The sequence below is a fragment of the Rhinopithecus bieti genome, unplaced genomic scaffold, assembly GCF_001698545.2.
Source record: "Rhinopithecus bieti isolate Rb0 unplaced genomic scaffold, ASM169854v2 scaffold_42745, whole genome shotgun sequence".
Taxonomy (NCBI): Eukaryota; Metazoa; Chordata; class Mammalia; order Primates; family Cercopithecidae; genus Rhinopithecus; species Rhinopithecus bieti.
In genome coordinates this window covers 3,456,974-3,476,670 of record NW_016819184.1, presented here as the reverse complement: position 1 = coordinate 3,476,670, position 19,697 = coordinate 3,456,974, and the positions used below count along the sequence as shown (strand labels likewise).

The following is a 19,697-nucleotide window of genomic DNA, read 5'->3' as shown; positions in this document are numbered from 1 at the left end:
TGGCATTTGCTGAGTAGCCAGCATGTGTAGGGCGTGGCATCAGGTCACAGGGCCACCATCACCATCTCCTTTACAGCTAAGGAAACAAAGGCTGAGCAAGGGCTAACGACAGGCCCAATGCCACACAGCAAGGCAGAGGGAGTCCAAATCCATTTCTGCAGGCCCCAACATCCACTGTTCTTCTCCTACCATGGATGGCAATGATTCTTGAAACAGGTGAGCTCAGCCAAGATACGAGGGTGCCAGCTTTTACTTCTCCAAATCCTCTCCCCATAATGGTGGGTTATATGAGGCCTGGTGCAGGAGTTGGGGCCTCCAGCAGCCTCCCGTGTGGCAGATACAGCTTCATGAGGATTGTCAGGCCAAGGGTGGGGTTGGGGTTCCCACAGAAGGTAAGAAGCTGGATGGGATAGACCATACCCAGGAACCCAGAGAGTCTGGAAACTGTGTTCCAACCATGAGCCACTATGCATGTCCCATGAGGAGATCTACTCCACAGTAGGTATTTTAGTCATTCTATTCTTAAGAGGAAACACCATTGGCTGGCTTGGAAGCTAATGTAAAATAGATGCTTCCTAAGTCCGAAAGGCTAACTATTGAGCCTGCTCAGCCAAGCTGGAGGTGCTACCGTTTAGCCTGAGCAACTCCTGCAATTACCTAAATAATCCCTTAGATAAAGAGGAAAATCATTCTCTATAGGTCTGACTATGTCAACCCACCCATGTAGAGTAACAGCACTGCTCCTGGCACAGAGCCACACTGGGGGAGGTGTTCCAGGTAAGACACCACATAGCACTAAAGTGAAGAAGGTAGCATTCTGTCAGCTAGACACGGCCTCCAGATGATTTTAAAGGACCCAGAGTCGCCAAAAGGAGACAGGAAACATCTAAAAAGTTATGGTAGTCAGAGTGCTTTGCAAACTCTTCACAGAAATGGGCAAGGCTCAGGATCCAGGCACAGATAAAGTTTCAGAGTCAGTCAACAAGCATCCTGCAATCACTCTACTCTGTGCCAAGCACTGCACCAAGGTGGAAGGGCACAGAGCTGTGGCTGCTGCCCTGAGGGAGGGCACAGGCTGGTTGGCAGAAGCAGAGATAAAAACTAATAATGATGGTACTGTGTGATCATGCCAGAGAGCTGAGTCCCAAGTCATGCACGGTTGGGGTCAAAGGCCAATATAGAAGATAGAGGTAGTACCTGAGGCACAGTCAAAATTAATCTTCGAAAGCCTCAGAGCTTTCATGCTTTTATACAGGTTCAGCATTTCTTCTCCACAGAGCACTGCGGCGTTGTTTATTGGGTTGAGCACAGTTAAGGTGGCTTATTTTAGGGGTTGTGCTATTTCATGATATCCAACAGAAAGAACTAGAACTGCTCTTAGGAAGTAAGAAGCTTGCCTCATGAGAGGCAGAAGGAACCAAGAAAACAGCAGATGCCCACATGCTCCTTGGGGATCCAAGGGGATGTGATCACCTATGTCACTTAAGTTGCATCTTGCAGCATCTGTTTTTACCATGTGCAAGGCTGAATTTGCATGAATTAAATGTGTGCATGATATGATTGCACATCACAGAGATGTGTACAACTTATAAAGACAAAGGTATGGGAAGGAAGAATTTGGCCAGGAGGCCAGGGGTGCAGGATGGGTTTCAGAAGATAAGGTGCCATTTAAGAATGAGTGCTTAAGTGGATAAGGTGCCATTTAAGAATGAGTGCTTAAGTGGTGCTTCAAGAATGAGCAGGACTGAGGGAGTCAGGGGGACATGGAGATAGAACATAGTGCAAGCATGGTGGTAAAGAACATGGCCTATTTAGGCAACTAGCTGCCCTGACAAGCTTCACGGCTAAGATGTAGGAGTGGGGGCTCTAGAGTCCAGATGGCCCAGGCTACCCAGTCCCATGGGCATCATGCTAAGAAGCCTGGCTTTGAATTCAAGTGTCATCCGGGACTTCCAAAGGACTGGAAAGCAGGAAGGGAACAGGCTCTATCTGTGCCTTAGACAGAGCACCCTGCCTCCTTTTATAGAATGGAGGAAGACTAATGCAGGCAGTGGTAGAGAGGAGAAAGAAAAAGCTCATGTCAGGATACTGGGCCAGGAGAGTTAAGAAGTGTTTCAAACCTTACTATTTCAGGGGAGAAGGAAGATGACAACCCTATCTTCTAGGGACAATTAAGTGGGAGGCAGAGTCTACCTTGGGGGACAATACATTTGCATAATTGGGAACTTTCAGCTGTGGGTACCTATAATTGGTTGGAAGCAGAGGATTAGATCTCAGGGGTCAAAGCAGAATGAGAGGTGTGGATTTTAAGTCAACGCATGCTAGATGACAAAACCGAAGTTGTCGCTCGTAACACCTGACACAGCGGTTCACACAATGGGAACTCCACACGTGGTGGCTCTCACTGCCACTGTCACTCATGCGAGCCCCCAGGTGGAAGGAGGCCATGAGGTCACAGGTGAGAGGGACATCGCCAGCGGGACCCTTCTTCAGAAGTGGGGACCACAAAGAAACCCAGAGGAGACCAAGAGTGAGGGACAGAACCAGGAAAATGAGTGAAAAGCAAGAACAAAAACATATGAGAAGAAACAAGAGAATGGGGCCTCCTTTTATAGGAGAGACTTTTATAGTGGGAGACTCTGCCTCCCACTTAATTGTCCCTAGAAGACAGGGTTGTCATCTTCCTTCTCCCCTGAAATAGTAAGGTTTGAAACACTTCTTAACTCTCCTGGCCCAGTATCCTGACATGAGCTTTTTCTTTCTCCTCTCTACCACTGCCTGCATTAGTCTTCCTCCATTCTATAAAAGGAGAAGAGAGGGTTTCAGAGGAGGAGAGGGAATGGGTGTCAAGATACGTAAGATAAAGAGTGAAAGGTGGATGCTGGCTTTGGAGATTAGGAAGCCATCTCTGACCTTGGCAAAGGCCGTTCCAATGACATGTTGGGAATGGGAGCTGCTACCAAGGGTTGGGAGGGAACTGCGGGGCGGTCAACCAGTGAACGCGGACCACCTTTCTGGGAAGTCTGGTTGTGAAGGAAAGAATGGGGATGGCTGTTGGAGGGCAGAGCAGGGCTCCGTTTTCTCAGCTGTAAAAAAAAAAGGCACATGGAAATGTACGGAGTAGAATGTGCCTCTGTCATTTTAGTTAGTTGTTATTTGATATTTGAGACCTGCCATAGGCTAAGGGAAGCTTTGGTTTCATGTTCTAATGGGTTTGCCTTCTATTTTCCATTTCACATACTCTTTCTATAACTTCATTCTCACTCAGGAAAGCTGGAAATTGGACATTTCCTGGAGTATTCAAGGCTGAGCTCAAGTGAGGTCATCTCACGATCAATCACATTTTGACCCGTCTTCACTGGTTCCGTGGTTAATTTTTTCAAGACATGAAATTGGAGTTTGGTTCCTAAAGACATTTTAAAGTTTTAGTGTCACCTTACATGTCTGTAGTAGTGTTAAGTTTCTAGCATACTTTACAGCCACTGTTTCATGTCATTCTCACAATGACCCTTAGAGGGAGGGAATGCAGATAAGCCTATCCCTACATTATAGACAACAACCAATGAACAAAAGTGCAAGCTCTCCAACACACACGAGGTGGCATCCTTTCCTGTCCCTCTACTCCTTCCACTAAATTATCAGTGGCGGTGATGGCTCGATTCTTGATTTGGAAAGGACATTCTAACATCTCATTCAGAGAGAAAGAGAAGGAGAACGTGACAGTAATTTTACCTAAATCAGCTCAATCGACTCGACTAGCACTCTGGCACTGGATGCAACATTAATTTCCCCAAGTGGATCTAAGCCTTGGGTGCTCACTAAAATCACCGGGGAGTATTTAAAAAAAAAAAAAAAAAAAAAAAAAATCTGTGCGGGCCCGCCCCAAACCATTTAAGCCATCTCAACAACTGGAGGTTGAACACTGTTATTTGTAAAAGTTTCTGGGTGATTCTAAAATGCAGCTAGGCTGAGAACCAGTATACACGGTAAGTCAATGATGTGGTGAACACCAAATTAGACAGGGGGTCCTCTCTCACTGGGGGTGTATATGATGGAAGCTCCTGCCACCTGCATAGCCAGGGCCAAATCACAGGGGTTGTCCTTAACACCCTGAATCCACTGGTGAGTCCAGCAAACTTTCCCTTCAAAATACGTCTCCAGTCCAATCGCTTCTCGTGCTCTCCACGGTCAGTGTGGACGCCTCCCTCTCCTTCCTGGACAGTTGTGCTGGATTCCCCATGGCTCTTCTCATTTCCATTCAGGGCCCTGCACTGTAGTCTGTGCACAGCTGTCACAGATCATTGTTAAAACTCACTTGCACGCCCTGACCCAAGCCCCCAGGAACCTTCCCATAGCTGTTCTACCTTGTCAGGGCCCTGCTCATCTCTCTACACACTCCCTCTTTGGCTCCCTCTGTCACTGTTTCCTCAGCCTGGATGCTCTTCCCCAGAACTCCACATGGCAGGCTCACTCTTCATGTCATTTAGGTCACCCTCAGATGTCACCTCCACAGAGAGGCCTTTCCTGACCACCCTCGGGGCAGGGATGCAGCTCCAGCACCAGGTGCACAGCAGGCACATAATCCAGATTTGGGCATGAGTGACTGAACCCCCAGGAACTTGTTACCGCTTTTTAGCCCAAAGTGCTTTGGGACAAAGCACAGCGGGGCAGGTGACCAGGCTGCCTGAGGTCACAGGCATGAGGGGTGGCCCCATGCTATGGCACCATAGGATGAAGAAGAATGCACATGGGGAGAGAGTGGAGGGACAGTCAGAGCCCCGGGCCATGGGGTGGGGCCGTGGTTAGTGCCTCTGGGTCATAGAGCAATGTGCTTTTCATGCCAAACCTAGAGTTTATCTTCACACTCTAGGATGTGGATGTGAGGAATACCTCAGAGGTTTTCAAGGAAAATCATGATGAGTTAGATCTTCATTTTAGGAAAACAATTGTGGAAATCTGTCTGGAAGAAAGCCAGAAAGGATGTGACTTGGAATTTGAGGCTCCCTGTCTTTAGGTTCCCATGGCATTCCCAACCAGAAATTGCTGGCTAAACTTCCAGTTCTGGCTTACTGGACTTGTCACGGCCATCTGATAAAATGTTTAGGAGCTAGGGATTTCTGGCAGGGCACAGTGGTTCACGCCTATAATCCCAGCACTTTGGGAGATTGAGACAGGAGGATGCTTGAGCCCAGAAGTTTGAGACCAGCTGAGGTGACAAAAGAGGCCTATCCCCTACCCCCTGATTCCCTCATCTCTACCAAAATAAATAAATAAATAATAAGAAGAAATTAAAAAGCTAGGCATTTCTATATAAATAAGGAACGTGCTATATGGTTGTGAACACTGCATGTCACCTCTGGGGAAAAAGAGTCACAAAAAATTAATGTTATGATTTGGTAAGTCATAAAAAATCAGAATATTTATCAGAGAAAGAAGGCCACAGTTCATGTCGTCATCTCAGGAGGAATGTCTGTTTCCTACAGGCTACTACCTTCCACAGTGAGGTCACACGTGGGAGGAGCCCTGTGGGGAATCTTGGCCCCTGCTGCTCCCGCATCACTCCAAGTCTGTCTTATTTTCCATGCTCTAGACACACCTGCCTCCTCCCTGTACCTCCAGCCTCTTACACACTGGCTCCTCTCATGGCTGGTTCTTTAGAACTTATTGAAACAATTACCTTTCCTTCTTAGAAAGGGTTTTCCTGGCCAACCTATCAAAATCCATCTCCTCTCCTGGCCCCTAGAATACTTTGTTGTTTTTTTCTTAACAATTATCACAATGTGAATTTATTTAATTATGTTTCCCTTACTGCAATGTAAGCTGCAGGTGGCAGAAAGCGTGCCTGCCTTCTGCATTGGCTGTATGCCTAGCACCTGGCACATAATAGGTGCTCGGTTAAAAACTGGCCAAACAGAAAGAGGCAGGGAGTGAGAAGCAAATCTAAAAGTCTATATTCTGAGGTACAGCAGGCACCGCTGTTCTGCAAAAAATATTCTTAATGTGAGTATGCTTTACATACTGAAGATACACTGAATGATTCAGTTCAAAATGAAAATCTTGACTTACTGATAATGAGGACAGATACACACATACACACCTTTGGCCAGAATGCCTATTCCCACAGCATGTATACACGTCCTCCCTATGGGGAGCTCCTGCAAACAGGTACACACACATAACAGACATTGACATGCACCACTTCTCACACAAGCTTTCGGGGTTACCCACCAAATATGAGTACACACTGTAATTTTATGGCCATACACTGATGCCATAAACTATATGTTGAGATGAGCCCACTGGCGTTACAACAAAATGCTGTCCCCAACTCACCTAGGTCGTCATGCCCCTACATAATGTCACTCACCTGGAATTCTTTTAGTGCAGTGGGCATATGCCTGTCACCCACAGGGCTCTCACTCTGGAGGCAGAAACTCAGAAGAGTTGGGACAGCTACCTAATAATCATGGTTTTTCCTAGTTTTCTGAAAGATGATGCTTGTGATCCACAATTATCAGGCGGTAAGCTTGGCCAGCAGTAGATGTGCCAGTTCCTCCTCCAACACGCCTTGTGATGTCTGCCAGGTGGGTGGCGGGTAGCAAGGAGGAAGCTGGGGGGTCACAAACCAGAGAAGACCTGAACTGGTCCACCCCAGGGGCAGGCCCATAGCCCTCAGCAGCTTGTCCCTCTGATCCGCTCCAGGAAGGTTGCCAGACACAACACAGGACACATCCAGTTAAATTGGCATTTCAGATAAGCAACACATAGGTTAAAAATGAAAGTATGTCCCAAATACTGCATGAGACCTATTTACACTAAAATTAAATACATTGTTTATTTGAAATCCAAATTTAACCAGGCATTCTGTACTTCTAACTTGCTAAATCTGGCAACTCTACCCCCAGGGAAAGTCTATATAATGGCTCCCATCATCCAAGAAACTTTAGATTATTCCATCTTTTTCTATTATTCATGTCTCTAAATATTTTAAATCAACTTTCTTTATAACGAAAGCCCACTCCTCTTTTACTGTATCTATTATGTTGTTTTTAATTTTGCTGACCAATAGCATGATGGAATTTTCTTTAATATCTTAAGTTTTCCTTCCAGAAAATATCAACACCACTATACTTGACTTGTACCTTGTATATTCAATTTGCAACAATGTCTGTGAAACAACGTTAGAAATACGTGCACATTTGGCATTTGGGTCTTTTAATCAAACCACCAATCTTTCTAAAAGCTCAGTTTCCAAGGTAAGTTCCCTAGATGGAAATCACCTTATCATTACTCACATAAAGGTGGCCCACTGCAACCATTCCAGAAAGTGACAGCGGATGTTCGCAATCTCAACTGCTCTTCAAAAAATCTGCTTTCTATTATGAAAATGATCTAAAATAGTTCTATATAATACAAGGACCAAGCCATCTGTATGATCTCTTCAAAGAGTTCATATTTCCACAGATTTTTATCACTTTCCAACTGTTTCTACAAGCACTGAAATTTAAGAAAGTCATGTCAGTTTAGCAGATAAAACGCACCAAGATATTAAATTTAATCACTATTATTTCAATCATTTTATATTATTCTTTTACATCATAAAAGGCTCAAATGAAACATGTCAAAGTAAACAAAGTTTAGACTGCATTAAAACTCATGACAAGTGGGTTTTTAAGTTGCATAAATATATTTCTAGCAATAATCAATCCAAGGAAATCAGTGTTAATTAAATAGACATAAATATAGAAAAATGCCCATCATTCATTCAGTTAAACTGAACAGGGAAGTTGTGTATCTGGGATTGTAACCCCTGGTTTTTGTTCAAAAACTAATTTTCAGTAGATGCAAATAATGTTGGATCCCTCATCAGCACTGTCACATCAAAATTGGTTTACATTTTATCTTCTTAAGAATAAAGCTTCCATTCTATAAGGACAGAGTTAGCATTAAAGTGAGTAGAGGCAACCCTTGAATGAAAGAATACCAAAGTAGCTAATGTGATTTAAAAGCTTTGGCAGTCTCAAAGCTGAGAGAAGAAGGAAAGGAACTCACCCTGGAGTCGAAGCTCTTCACTGGGATCCAGAGGTCTCCACTCCGAACAGAGACACTGACAACTTCATCAGCTCCTCCTTGGTCCCATAAGCTCACCCCTGAATCAAAAGGAAAATAGCCCCATATTTCACTCTAGTCAGGAAAAGTTTGGCATCAGAAGCTTATTACATAAATGACACAGTGAAAATATGTGGAAGTTAAATAAGCCCAGGGAAACACTAGAACCCATTAAGTCATGATAAGTGTTAAAACTGCTGAATTCTCTGTCAATCTAACCATGAAAATTTTGTAACTTAAAGAAAACAAAAGTTAATTAATTTGTTCCTTCAAGGCCTATAACATGTGCTGGGGTATTATCATAGACAAGATATATAATTCAGTCCTTAGACAAGCAACAAAAATGCAAAAGTGACTTTTTTGAAATGATGAATTGATACTTATTTAAGATCTGCTCTGTATTAAAAGTCGCAAGGCTTTAGCTGTATTAAGACTAAATCCATTTATTTAAGTCCCAGCGAATCTGTTAAACATAATGCCAATTCTCCTCTCTGCACTTACGGAGTCTAATTTTATATGCTTTAGTAAGTGATTCTATAGACAAAATTAATTTTCCAGTTCAGACTGACTAGACTGGTTTATGTTTTAAAAAAATCAAGTCATTCAATAAACTATTATACGATCTTGTTTCTTGGGGTCCTGTCTGTTGAACCAGTTAATATACCGACACAGGTTCAATTTAGCCCCATTTCCATAAACAATCCTAATGGAAAGTATAACATTTTTCTCTTCTGGAGGGTGTATCACTTTCTCAACAAATACGCTAATTTCTCTGGGCTTGCTCTCCTATGAGGTCATGCTCCTGCTATTTAGTTTGACCATAGCATATCCCTCAAGGTGAAGGATGGGACCAGATTCCCTCACATGTTATTCCCATTTCTTCAAGCAGGACTCATAATTTTCAGACCTGAGTCATAATAGCACAGTTTTAAGTTACTAAAGAGTTCACATTTATTGGGCACAAATGGTATTGAAATTTTAATCCTAGACATTTTACAGTTCCCCAAATACTTTTAAATCCACACCATTTTATCATGCTCAATGTGGAAGTCTGCAGTTATATTCAGGTTACCAAAGGATTACTACTCGCGTAGTCACTGTCTGAAACAGCCTCTGAGAAATTCTCAAGCTGGTCACAGAACATTTAAAACTCTCAGGTGCTGAGGACCAAGGGGACAAGGAAAAGGAATGAACTGAAAGTCCAAAATACAGCCAATGGGAGAGGGCTGAGCTGCGCCCCTCGGTCGCATGGGGAAGGAAGGAGGGAGGGGACTATGGGCCCAGGACATGTCATCTTCAGTGTGGGGATGGGCTGAGTCTTCAGGGATGAACTTGCATTCAAGCAAGAAGGGTTCTGGTGGAGCAAGCAGACGTGGTGGCTCTGATGGCGACATCTGTGACATCTGTGGAGGGCTGCCTGGAGGTGAAGAGTCGACTCTCTGAATGGGAGGCATCAGAAGTCCTTCTCCTGGCTGCAGGGGTGCAACCACTGGCACCATGGAGATCTTGAGTAAGTGTGTCTCCCTCCTCCTGTCACTTGAGCCCAGGTCTTCCATGTGCTCAAAGGCAGAATAGCGCAGGCTTTGGAGGAAGACGCACCCCGCAGCAGCACCAGCTCTACCACACATCAGCTGCAGGGCCGCGGTCCAGTTGCGTCTCACGTTTACTCACCATTCACCGAGTATTCAACTCTCTACCTGGTGACAGGCACTCTTGTCAGTGACTCTAGATCTGATGCCTTCTGTTAAAAAAGCCCATTCTTTCTTCTTCATGCCAGCAGCCCCAAAGTGAGCCAGCTCCCTCTGTCTATACTGCTGACACCCTCATCTCATCCTGTGCATTTCAGAGGGTGACGTAGAGAAAGCTACCCTCAGGACTTGCATTCTTGTACTGGGAGAGAAACGATGGAAACAAGACCATTTCAGAGAGCAACACATGTGTGAAACAGCAGGACTACAGCAACTCTGTTAAAACCGTAACCTGCCTGTAAATCAAACATTATTTCAAACCTAAAAAATTAAGAAGAAAACCAGGGAGACAGCAGAATGGCTGGGGATGGTACTTCTGAAGAACAGGCCAGGAGAGTCCCCCTTTTTTGTTAGGAATGGGGACCTTATAAGTTGAGAACTGACAATGAGAAGCCTCCAGCTCCACATATAGCCAAGAGGACAGACAGCAGCAGAGGGAGCGCAAGACTTTCCTTTTCCATAAAATAAGGCAGAGTGTGGTGAGCCTGAGGGAAATCACATGATGTGTGAGGGGCACATGGGCCAGTTTCAAGGCACCTTTCTCGAAGCTTTGCCAAGACCTGGGTCTCTTGCTCAAGACCTCATGGGATTCACACATTGGAATGCAAAGAAACAAAGTGAGTTCTGATCCAGCTATACAGCTCCTGCAGAGGCCGACTACAGAGTGCAATTAACTGAACTTATAAGACAGCTGTCATGTTATTGGAATTGGATTAAGGCAGCTTTAAAATACTAGCAATTACAGGGTGAAAACTGGAGACGCATCTGAACTTTCCCTTCACCTGCCGAAAACCACACCATGGGCAAGTTACTATGGACATTGGTGTAGTCTTTGGAAAGTCAGCTAAAACTGTCAAGAAAGTGATCACGAGCATTTTAAAATATCCTCCACATAAACAAACCAATTTAATTATAAGGTACTCCTGGCAGTGCTGAGTTTCCAACACAAGTGAATTGTGAAACTGAGTAACCACAAACCAATCCTATTGCCAAGGGTCTGTTAAATTGGGCAGAGAAAGAGTTCTAAAACTAGAATCCTGTATCACCCCCAACCCAATCTCAGCAATGGGGAGGATGGGATGGTTGCCATGGGTATTCCAGCCACACTACCAAAAGACCTGGAAAGTTTTCACCCAGGCCTCAGATGCCTGCAGGAAAAGTCTTTGCACTTAATAGACTTTCCTTGAGAAGCTGTATGTGTGAGGAGGAAGGAGATAATGCGTGAAATCCGGGTCTTCTAGTTGAACTGTTTGCAGGTGCTCCTGCAGGGAGAGATGTAGGAGAGGCAGCAACTCCACATCTTGACTTTGGGGAAGTTCAGGAGGTGTTGGTGGGGCCTCCTGTTGGATAATCAGGGTGAGGCTATAGAAACCAAGTGTAAAGAACATCTTCCATCCTCTGGACTGTTTCTTCCAAGGCTCTTAGTGGCTGAGAAAGACACAGTTATTTAGTTTCCTGAAGGCAAAATATTCCAACCACTGAAACATTTCCTGTTTCACCTACATACTCCAGTATCTTAATCCAAAAGGAGCCCTTTTTGGCAAATATGTTTTCCTTGAAGAGGCTTTATTTCCAAACATTCGAAGGAGAATTTAGAAGCAGGCTATGGCAGCCTTGTAGAATGTGGTGCAACCTTTTTGATAAATTGAGTAACTGCACTATTTGCTGAGTACAGTATTTATTATCTATGTACATGGATAATGAAGCCATCTCTCAGCTTTTTAATTGGCTGCACAACATCCCCTCAGCAGTATCTGTAGTCAGAAGACCGTTTCTTATGAGCTTTTCTTATGTATTTATACATTGGTATTTCCTTTAGATGATGCAAATAAAAATTTTATTTCTACTGCTCGGATAGACAGAATAAATTATACACAGCTGTGAGGCATCAGAATATATTTAATAGAGTGATCTTATTGATAAATTATAAACGCGGGAGCTGAATGATGGATACATTCAAGCCCAAGAAACCTGGGGAAAAAATATGACCCTATAAAATACACAGTTTGCATATATTTTATTTTTCATAATATATATTCGGGCATCAATAGAACTCATAGTTACCTAAATAAGAAATGTGGATAGATTATACTGGGCAGGAAGTTCCAGCTTTTTTGCCACTGGGTAACCTGACACACTGCTTGCAGTTTTGATAAAATGGCCAGTTTGCTTCAGCCTCAGAGTGGAAGAACACATATTAGATTGCTCATCTCTGATGGTTATCTGCTGTGATCATCAGCTGTGCTTTCCCATGGGAAGTGTGTGCCTGTGCATGGGAAGTGTGTGCCCGCTTTGCTTGTCTCCTCATCTGAGTTTGTCATTTTCAGATCTGATTCAGGCTGGTCAAGATTGCAATGACAGTTTTTAAGGTTATGGGAAAGCAGGCAAAGAAGAAACCTCTCAAAGTGCTCCAGACCTTCCCCTCACGTCACCCAGAGGCTGGCTGCCTGCATGAGTCCTGCCCCATCCTTGCTCTAGCCAACCTTCCTTTGGTAGCTTATGAAGGGAAACAGGAAAGGCTAACCAAGTCCACACCACCCTGATGCCCACACCCGCAAGCTTCATTTCACAAGAGGTGGAGACTGATGCAGTAGCTCTAAGACACACACAGTGAAGAGGAGACGTCTTGGAGCCACAAAACCCAGCCCTGGTCCTGACTCCTCCTTGATTTATTTCCATTTGTCAAAGTCTGACATCTGAGGCTCTACCCTCTACAAAATGAAAACTGTACTCTCTCCTCTAAGATTCTCATTAGGTTAAGGAAGCTCAAATAAGTCAACATAGTAAAGGGATTTGAAAAGCTGAATGCATGAAACCAGTCTCAGATATCAGAATCCAAGTTTCTAGACTTTGAGGTGGTGTCTGTTTAACCAAACCACACTATTGGTGTGAAAATCACAGCTCCACACTGATTGCTTGGAAATGCCAGTGTGTAAGTGGGTGCCAGTGGGAGTCGCCCTAAGCCACCCAGTGGGCCACTGAGGAAACAAACAGATGAGCTCATTAGTCAAGAGAAACTTAAATATCACACCTGGAGTTCTGGTTCGAAAGGGAAACCATTATCAACACCTACGTGAACTTTAAAATGGAGAATCAATCTGAGATGCAAAAAGTAGAATCAAGATAAACATTATTTCGAAAATCTAAGTGAAAGCAAAAGTTGAGGTGGCCCTTTGCGAAGAAGCCAGGGACAAGGTTTCGGAAACTGATTAAGCAATTTTTTTTAGCCCCTGAATATCCGAGACCTAAAGAAAATCTTACAGAACTGAGCAGCTCCTTGTCTCAGGGCAATATGTTGGTGATGCTCCGATAAACAACAGCAAGATTTCCTTGGTTCAGATTCACATTTTCCATCTTAACCAAATAATGATATAGTTCTTTCATGTTAGCTGCATGCTCCCTACATGTAAATTAGTGATGCAATTTTAAAATAACATAAGTGAAGGATCCGCAAAAGAACCAGTGGCAAAAGTTAAGCTGAAAAGAGTTGCTTTATAATGGAGAAACCTGACAAACCCTGCTTTAGCCAGACGGTCAAGGTCAACATCAACAGTGATAAGTCCTGTGGATGGTACGGCCCTTGACGTGATGTGATGATAGTGACGCTTCCATCTGTGATCTTCTCCTTCAAAACTCACAGCCCCCATCTAACCATGAGATAAATTCCCAGAGAGGTACATTCTAAAATATACCAGCCAGTAGTCCTCAAAACTGTCAACATCATCACAAAAAGGACAGTCTGAGGTACTGTCACAGATAAGATGAACCTAAGGAGACACGACAACTAAATGTAATGTGGTATCCTGGATGGGACTGAGCAACAGAAAAAATACACTCAGTAAGAACCAATGAATAAAGTATAAACTTAATTTAAACTATGCTAATATTGGCTTACTAACTGTGACAAATGTACAATACTAAGGTAAGATGTTAAGAATAGGGGAAATGGGATGTGGAGTGTCTGGAAACCATCTGTTCAAGCTTTGCAATTTTTCTGTGACTCTAAAATCATTCTAAAAATGAAGTCTACTAAGAATAACTTTCAAAATGTAATCGGAATTTTGCAAGAATAATCATGTCATTCTGGAGCAGTTCAGTACATATCAAAAGGCTCAGGGATGACTGGTTATCGCTGGGGGCTCTGAATACCAGAAAGTTGGCACGTTTACCATTCACTGCTCTTCCGACATTGCTATTTGCTCAGATAGAAGATGCAGTACCTGCAGGCAAGCTAAAACCTTGTCACTGACTGGGTTTCCTGGAGTAGGAAAAGGGAGGCATGTGAAAATAATTGATTCTCAAGCAGCTAAAAGGGCCTTGTGAGTACTCCAGCATATTCTAGAAAACACAGGAACAGCAAGTTGAAATAAAAACGTAAAATTTTTTGCATCATTGGCTACAAGGGTCCAGGATGGCAGAAAAGTGAAAGGGAGAAACTGACACTTGGTTTGGGAAGGTGACACCAAGTGACACATGCATAAACACATTGATAAAACCATGTCAAGACAGAACACAGCTTCTCTCAAGAGTCTAAGATTGTAGCTACCATGCTGGCAGGCTGAACTATGAAGATGTAGGCAGATGTAGGAGAAGCAGCATAGTATTTTGAGTCAGAAGACACGTCCTGCACCCACCACACACTCTCAATGATCCTGGGGAAGGTACTTGCGTTCCTTGTGATTCAGATCCTTGATGAGTAGAACTGAGCTATGGAACACCATCTGCCACAGAGGTCCAGCAAGAGGATCAAATGAGATCATGGATGCAAACGTGTACATGGTGTATTAGTCAGGTTTTCCAGAACCAATAGAATACATGTATATAAAACAGGGAGTTTATTAGGAAGAACTGGCTCACACAATTACAAGGCGAAGTCTCAGGACAGGCCATCTGCAAGCTGGGAAAGACAGAAGCTGGTAGTGGCTCCGTCAAAGCCCAAAAGCCTCAAAACCAGGGAAGCCGACAGTGCAGCCTTCAGTCTGTGGCCAAAGGTTGGGAAGCCACTGGTATAAGTCCCAGAGTCTGAAATCTTCAGTCCCTGAAGTCTGATGTCCCAGGGCAGGAGGAATAGGTAGAAGAAAGAGAGCCAGAAGACTCAGCAAGCAAGCTTATCCCACCTTCCTCTGCCTGTTTTGAAGTCACTGGTGCAAGTCCCAGAGTCCAAAGGCCAAAGAACCTGGAGTCTGATGTCCAAGGGCAGGAGGAGTGGGAGGAAGCATCCAGCACAGAAAAAGAAGGAAATCAGAAGCCTCAGCAAGCCAGATCATCTTACCTTCCTCCACCTGCTTTGTTCCAGCCGTGCGGGCAACAGATGGGAGGCTGCCCACCCATCCTGGGAAAGGAAAGGTCTTCCTCTCCCAGGCTACCAACTCAAATGCCAGTCTCCTCGGGCAACACTCTCACAGACACACCCAGAAACAATACTTTATCAACCATGTAGGCAACCCTCCATCCAGTCAAGCTGACACCTAATATTAACCATCACAGATGGATATCGTTTAGTTTAGGTTGTTATTTTTGTTTTTTCCTAATCCGTCATTGGAAAGAAACACACCAAAATGCTCTTACTGGCTTTCTTTGAGTGCTGGGGCTATGAATTCATTATATTTTTCTTCTTTATGCTTGTATGTATTTCTGGCTTTTCTATAATTGGCACATATTACTTTTATGATGAAAAAATAAACTTAAAAAAATCATTTGGACTCATGATGACAAAACAACAGTTCTCCTGGCACCACAGATACACAGCCTTGGGCATGTTAGAGGACAGAGCCATTTGGAAATAAAAGCAATCAAGTGCTATGGAACAATTACAATTTGGAAAAGATGTTTTATATGTCATTTTGAAATTCAAAGAAAGCTAGTTACAGCTTCTCATAAATGTCTAAATAGATTCATACACCAAGCACGAGCTGTCTCTACTACACATAAACATAACTGTTCATGCCTATGGTGCCTCCCAGCTGTGGGGAGCAAAGTTGCTTACAACAGTAACTTACATTTTTATACCCCTGTTACTGGTCAGTGGGATACTAATCCCGTTTGACACACTGTGAGACTAAACTATAGAGCTGTATAGGTTTTTCTCAAAGTTGCCCATTAATATAAATGGTGGAATTAATGGCAAAACCCAAGTCCTCTGCATGTCAAATACATACAATCACTTTGTAACACTTTTGCAGAGGGTCAGAATTCTTCAATGTTTACCTTGCAAGAAATGATGTAAGGGGAAAATGAAACTAATGATTAAAATGTACACCTACGAATAATTTTTGGATTTTGACAGCAAAAGAAGAATGGAACCTTGTATATTTCATTAAGTCTTGCAAACTTATTAAATGGAATTAAACAACAATGAGAAGCAAGTCATTCTGCATCTACACTAAAGCCCCAGCTCCATGTAACGACATTCTCTCACATCCCTGCTGCTTCACTGGGTATCTGTGACCCCCTTCTGCCAAAATACACACCAACTTGGGCAGCACTCTGTGATTCTGGATTTCTTCCCCTCCTCTGCCCGGGTCTTGCCTCCTCCACTTGAACATTCCCCAAGTCTCAGTTCTTGGCCATCTTCCCTCTCTACCCTTACTGTTCCCCAGAGAACTCATTAATTTTTAAGCTGATGTTACCCAAATCAATATTTTCTTCCCATCTGGCCACTTTACCCAAGCACAGTCTATATTGTATCTACAGGACATGTTAATTTCAATGTCTCATCACCATTACCACCTCAAATTCAACGTGTTTAAAAATCAAAAGTTTTTAATCTTTACCCCCCCAGCGAAAAACCAACACATTTTCAATCATACATGTCTTGTCAATACCCCATCCACATTCACCACCCTTTATTAAGCCACGTGTCTGGATGACTGACTTCTCTGACAGAATCCTCTTCCTATAAAACTCCAGTTGGGTGTTTTGTGCTTTGCTTTTGTTCTTTTGTCTTCTAAAAGATGCTCCCAATTCTTAACTGAATACTTCTAGATAGCCTCATCATCTGGAAGTTCTCCCTCTTCCAATCTTAAAGGGGAGGGACATTTAACAAGAGAACATGAATGTGAAAACCCTAAGGCAGTAGAGTGCTTTGTAGGTTCCAGGAACAGCCAGGCAGTCAGTATGGCTAAGATGGAGTGAGAGAGGGGATGCAGAGAGGGAGGAGCAGAATTCAAGGTGGTAGGCAAGGCCCAGACTGTGGTGAGTCTTTTAAGGCAGGAAAATTAGATTTTATTTGAGTGAAGTGGGGAGTCATTCTAGGGCTTTTTCTTTTTATTTTCTTTTGAGATGGAGTCTTGCTCTGTCACCCAGGCTGGAGTGCAGTAACGCGATCTCAGTTCACTGCAACCTCTGCCTCCTGGGTTCAAGCAATCTCCTGCTTCAGCCTCCTGAGTAGCTGGGACTACAGGTGCATGTCACCATACCCAGTGAATTTTTGTATTTTTAGTAGAGACAGGGTTTCACCATGTTGGCCAGGATGGTCTCGATCTCTTGACCTTGTGATCCACCCGCCTCGGCCTCCCAAAGTGCTGGGATTACAGGTGTGAGCCACGGCGCTCAGCCCCATTCTAGGGCTTTTAAACAGGCTAACTGTGACCCATAATGGATACATTCTCTGCCTAAGAATGGATTGTATAAAGCCTGAAGAATGGATGAATGAGAACTATTCATAAGGCAAACACGGAGTGTTGAGCATAGATTACATAATCAAGAAATAGTTATTGATTATAATGAATGCTAACTGAACAACTGCTATGCAAGCACGCCCCATTCTAATCTTTTATAAGCTTACCTTGTTTAAGCCTGACAACAACCCTATGATATTTATCCCCATGTCACAGATGATGGAACTGAGGCACAGAAGTTAAGCAACTTGCCCAGGATCACACAAATCATGAAGCCAGGGTGCTGACCCACACAGCCACATTAAAGAATGCTGTGCTCATAATCCTACTGTGTGATAAATAAACAATCATGCTGGTTAGGAAACACTTGAAGTATAATTCACACTTTTTCCTAAGTTCTGGAAAACCTCATGTCCTGATAGCACCATCTTGCTCTCTCTACTGCCACCATACTGACCACCCTCCTGACCCCTTAATAATGCCCAGCTATGTCCTACCTCATGGTCTTTGTTTTTTTGAGATGGAGTCTCACTCTGTTGCCCAGGCTGGAGTGCAGTGGTGTGATCTCAGCTCACTGAAAGCTCCACCTCCTGGGTTCAAGCAATTCTCTGCCTCAGCCTCCTGAGTAGCTGGGTTTATAGGTGCCCCCACCACGCCCAGCTACTTTTTTTTTGTATTTTTAGTAGAGACGGAGTTTCACCATCTTGGCCAGGCTGGTCTTGAACTCCTGACCTCATGTTCCACCTGCCTCGGCCTCTCAAAGTACTGGGATTACAGGTGTGAGCCATTGCGCCCAGCCATGGCCTTTGCATTTGCTGTGCCCTCTGCATAGAATACTCTACTATCAAACCTTCGCATACCCCCAAACCTTGTTATTCAAGTCTCTGCTCAAATGTCACCCCTCAGAGAGTCTTTCCTATTTAAATACTTTTCCTCCCAACCTAAGTTGCTTCCCGGCCCATCATCCTTTATGCTGCCTACAGCAACTATCAGTATCAAATCGCGTTTTATTTATTTACCTCTGTCTGTCTCTACCACCCCTCAATCAAAAATAGGAATAACAAGAAATAGGGGCCTTGTCTATCAAATTTACTGCTGTATCCTCATGTGCAGACAAATATTTGTGCAACGAATTATCATCAAACAAATTAAAAATTTCCATGGCCTCATTGTGATCATGATGAGACAGGGATGGGGTCCAGGGCTTTGTTCTCATGGACACTCTGATGGGTGATTGACTTTTAGCTCACCCAGCAATGTCTGGTTCCTCGCAGGTGGATGCACACAACCAAATCCACATGAGCCTTATTTATAAGCCAGAATTCCAATTTGCTTATTTTTAATGAGAAAGAACTGCCAAGTCAACCAGAGTCCTCGTCTAAAACATTTTGTTCATTATCTACCCAGCAGGAAAGCTTCCTTGAGAAGCCAAATTAAGAGAAGAACAGAGAACTAAGGGACCATAATAGCAATTGTCATCATGGTAGCCTGATATTTCCCCCTGTTTAAGGATTCATGCCTGCTACATTAGCCGAGGGGAAGCTAAGCCCCAGCACGTACGTGGCTACACACCAGAAGGCAGTGGACACAGGGTGATGATTTGAATTTGAAATGTATTTTCTATAGACTCAGTTAGTTTTTGAAGGCTAGCTCTTCAATGCCTTTTAACTCATATAGTTGACTTTCATATCACCATTTAGAACATTTCATTTTCTTTATGAGAAAAATGCACTTTGACTTCTAATGTGGGTAATAGTTTCTAGATCTGAAACCTCATGTGTTTTTATGGGAAAATAGAACCTGAATTCCAAAAGACAACAAGAAGGGGCACATCCTGTGTCCCATGACCGACAGCAGGAATGTTCATTTCCCCTTTTCCCCACCTGCTGGACACCCAATTGCAGGGACTTCTGTGGCTTGGGCAGGATACAGGTGGGGAACAGGGTGAGACGGGGAATAAGGTGGGACGTCAAGCGCTGTGATGATTGAAATCACAAAGTTAGGAGACACCTGCCTAAGTTCCAATAGCCAAGGAGAAAATAGATACCTCTGGCTATCTAGAGGTAGGTGCTGACATGATTTTTACAACCTTTGATTTTCTAGCTATTGACTTTGGCCATTGAATTTGGAGGACCCAAATGGGCAATCCTAATTTAAATAGTCAAACAGGATAAACAAAACTATTACAACTTAGAATTAGCGTCCTGAAGAACTTTTAATT

At 43.5% G+C, this 19,697-nt stretch overlaps 1 protein-coding gene across 1 annotated transcript in view; it reads right to left on the bottom strand.

Moving 5' to 3' along the window:
• ADAM12 (ADAM metallopeptidase domain 12) overlaps positions 1–9,737 on the bottom strand; it is a 321,053-nt gene extending 311,316 nt beyond the window's left edge. The window contains exons 1-2 of the mRNA XM_017858613.1: positions 9,320–9,737; positions 8,053–8,150 (exon numbers count right to left, since the gene is read on the bottom strand). Of these exons, the coding sequence (XP_017714102.1) occupies positions 8,053–8,150; positions 9,320–9,737 (516 nt within the window). The remainder of the gene's footprint in view (positions 1–8,052; positions 8,151–9,319) is intronic.
• Between the last annotated feature and the right edge of the window lie 9,960 nt (positions 9,738–19,697).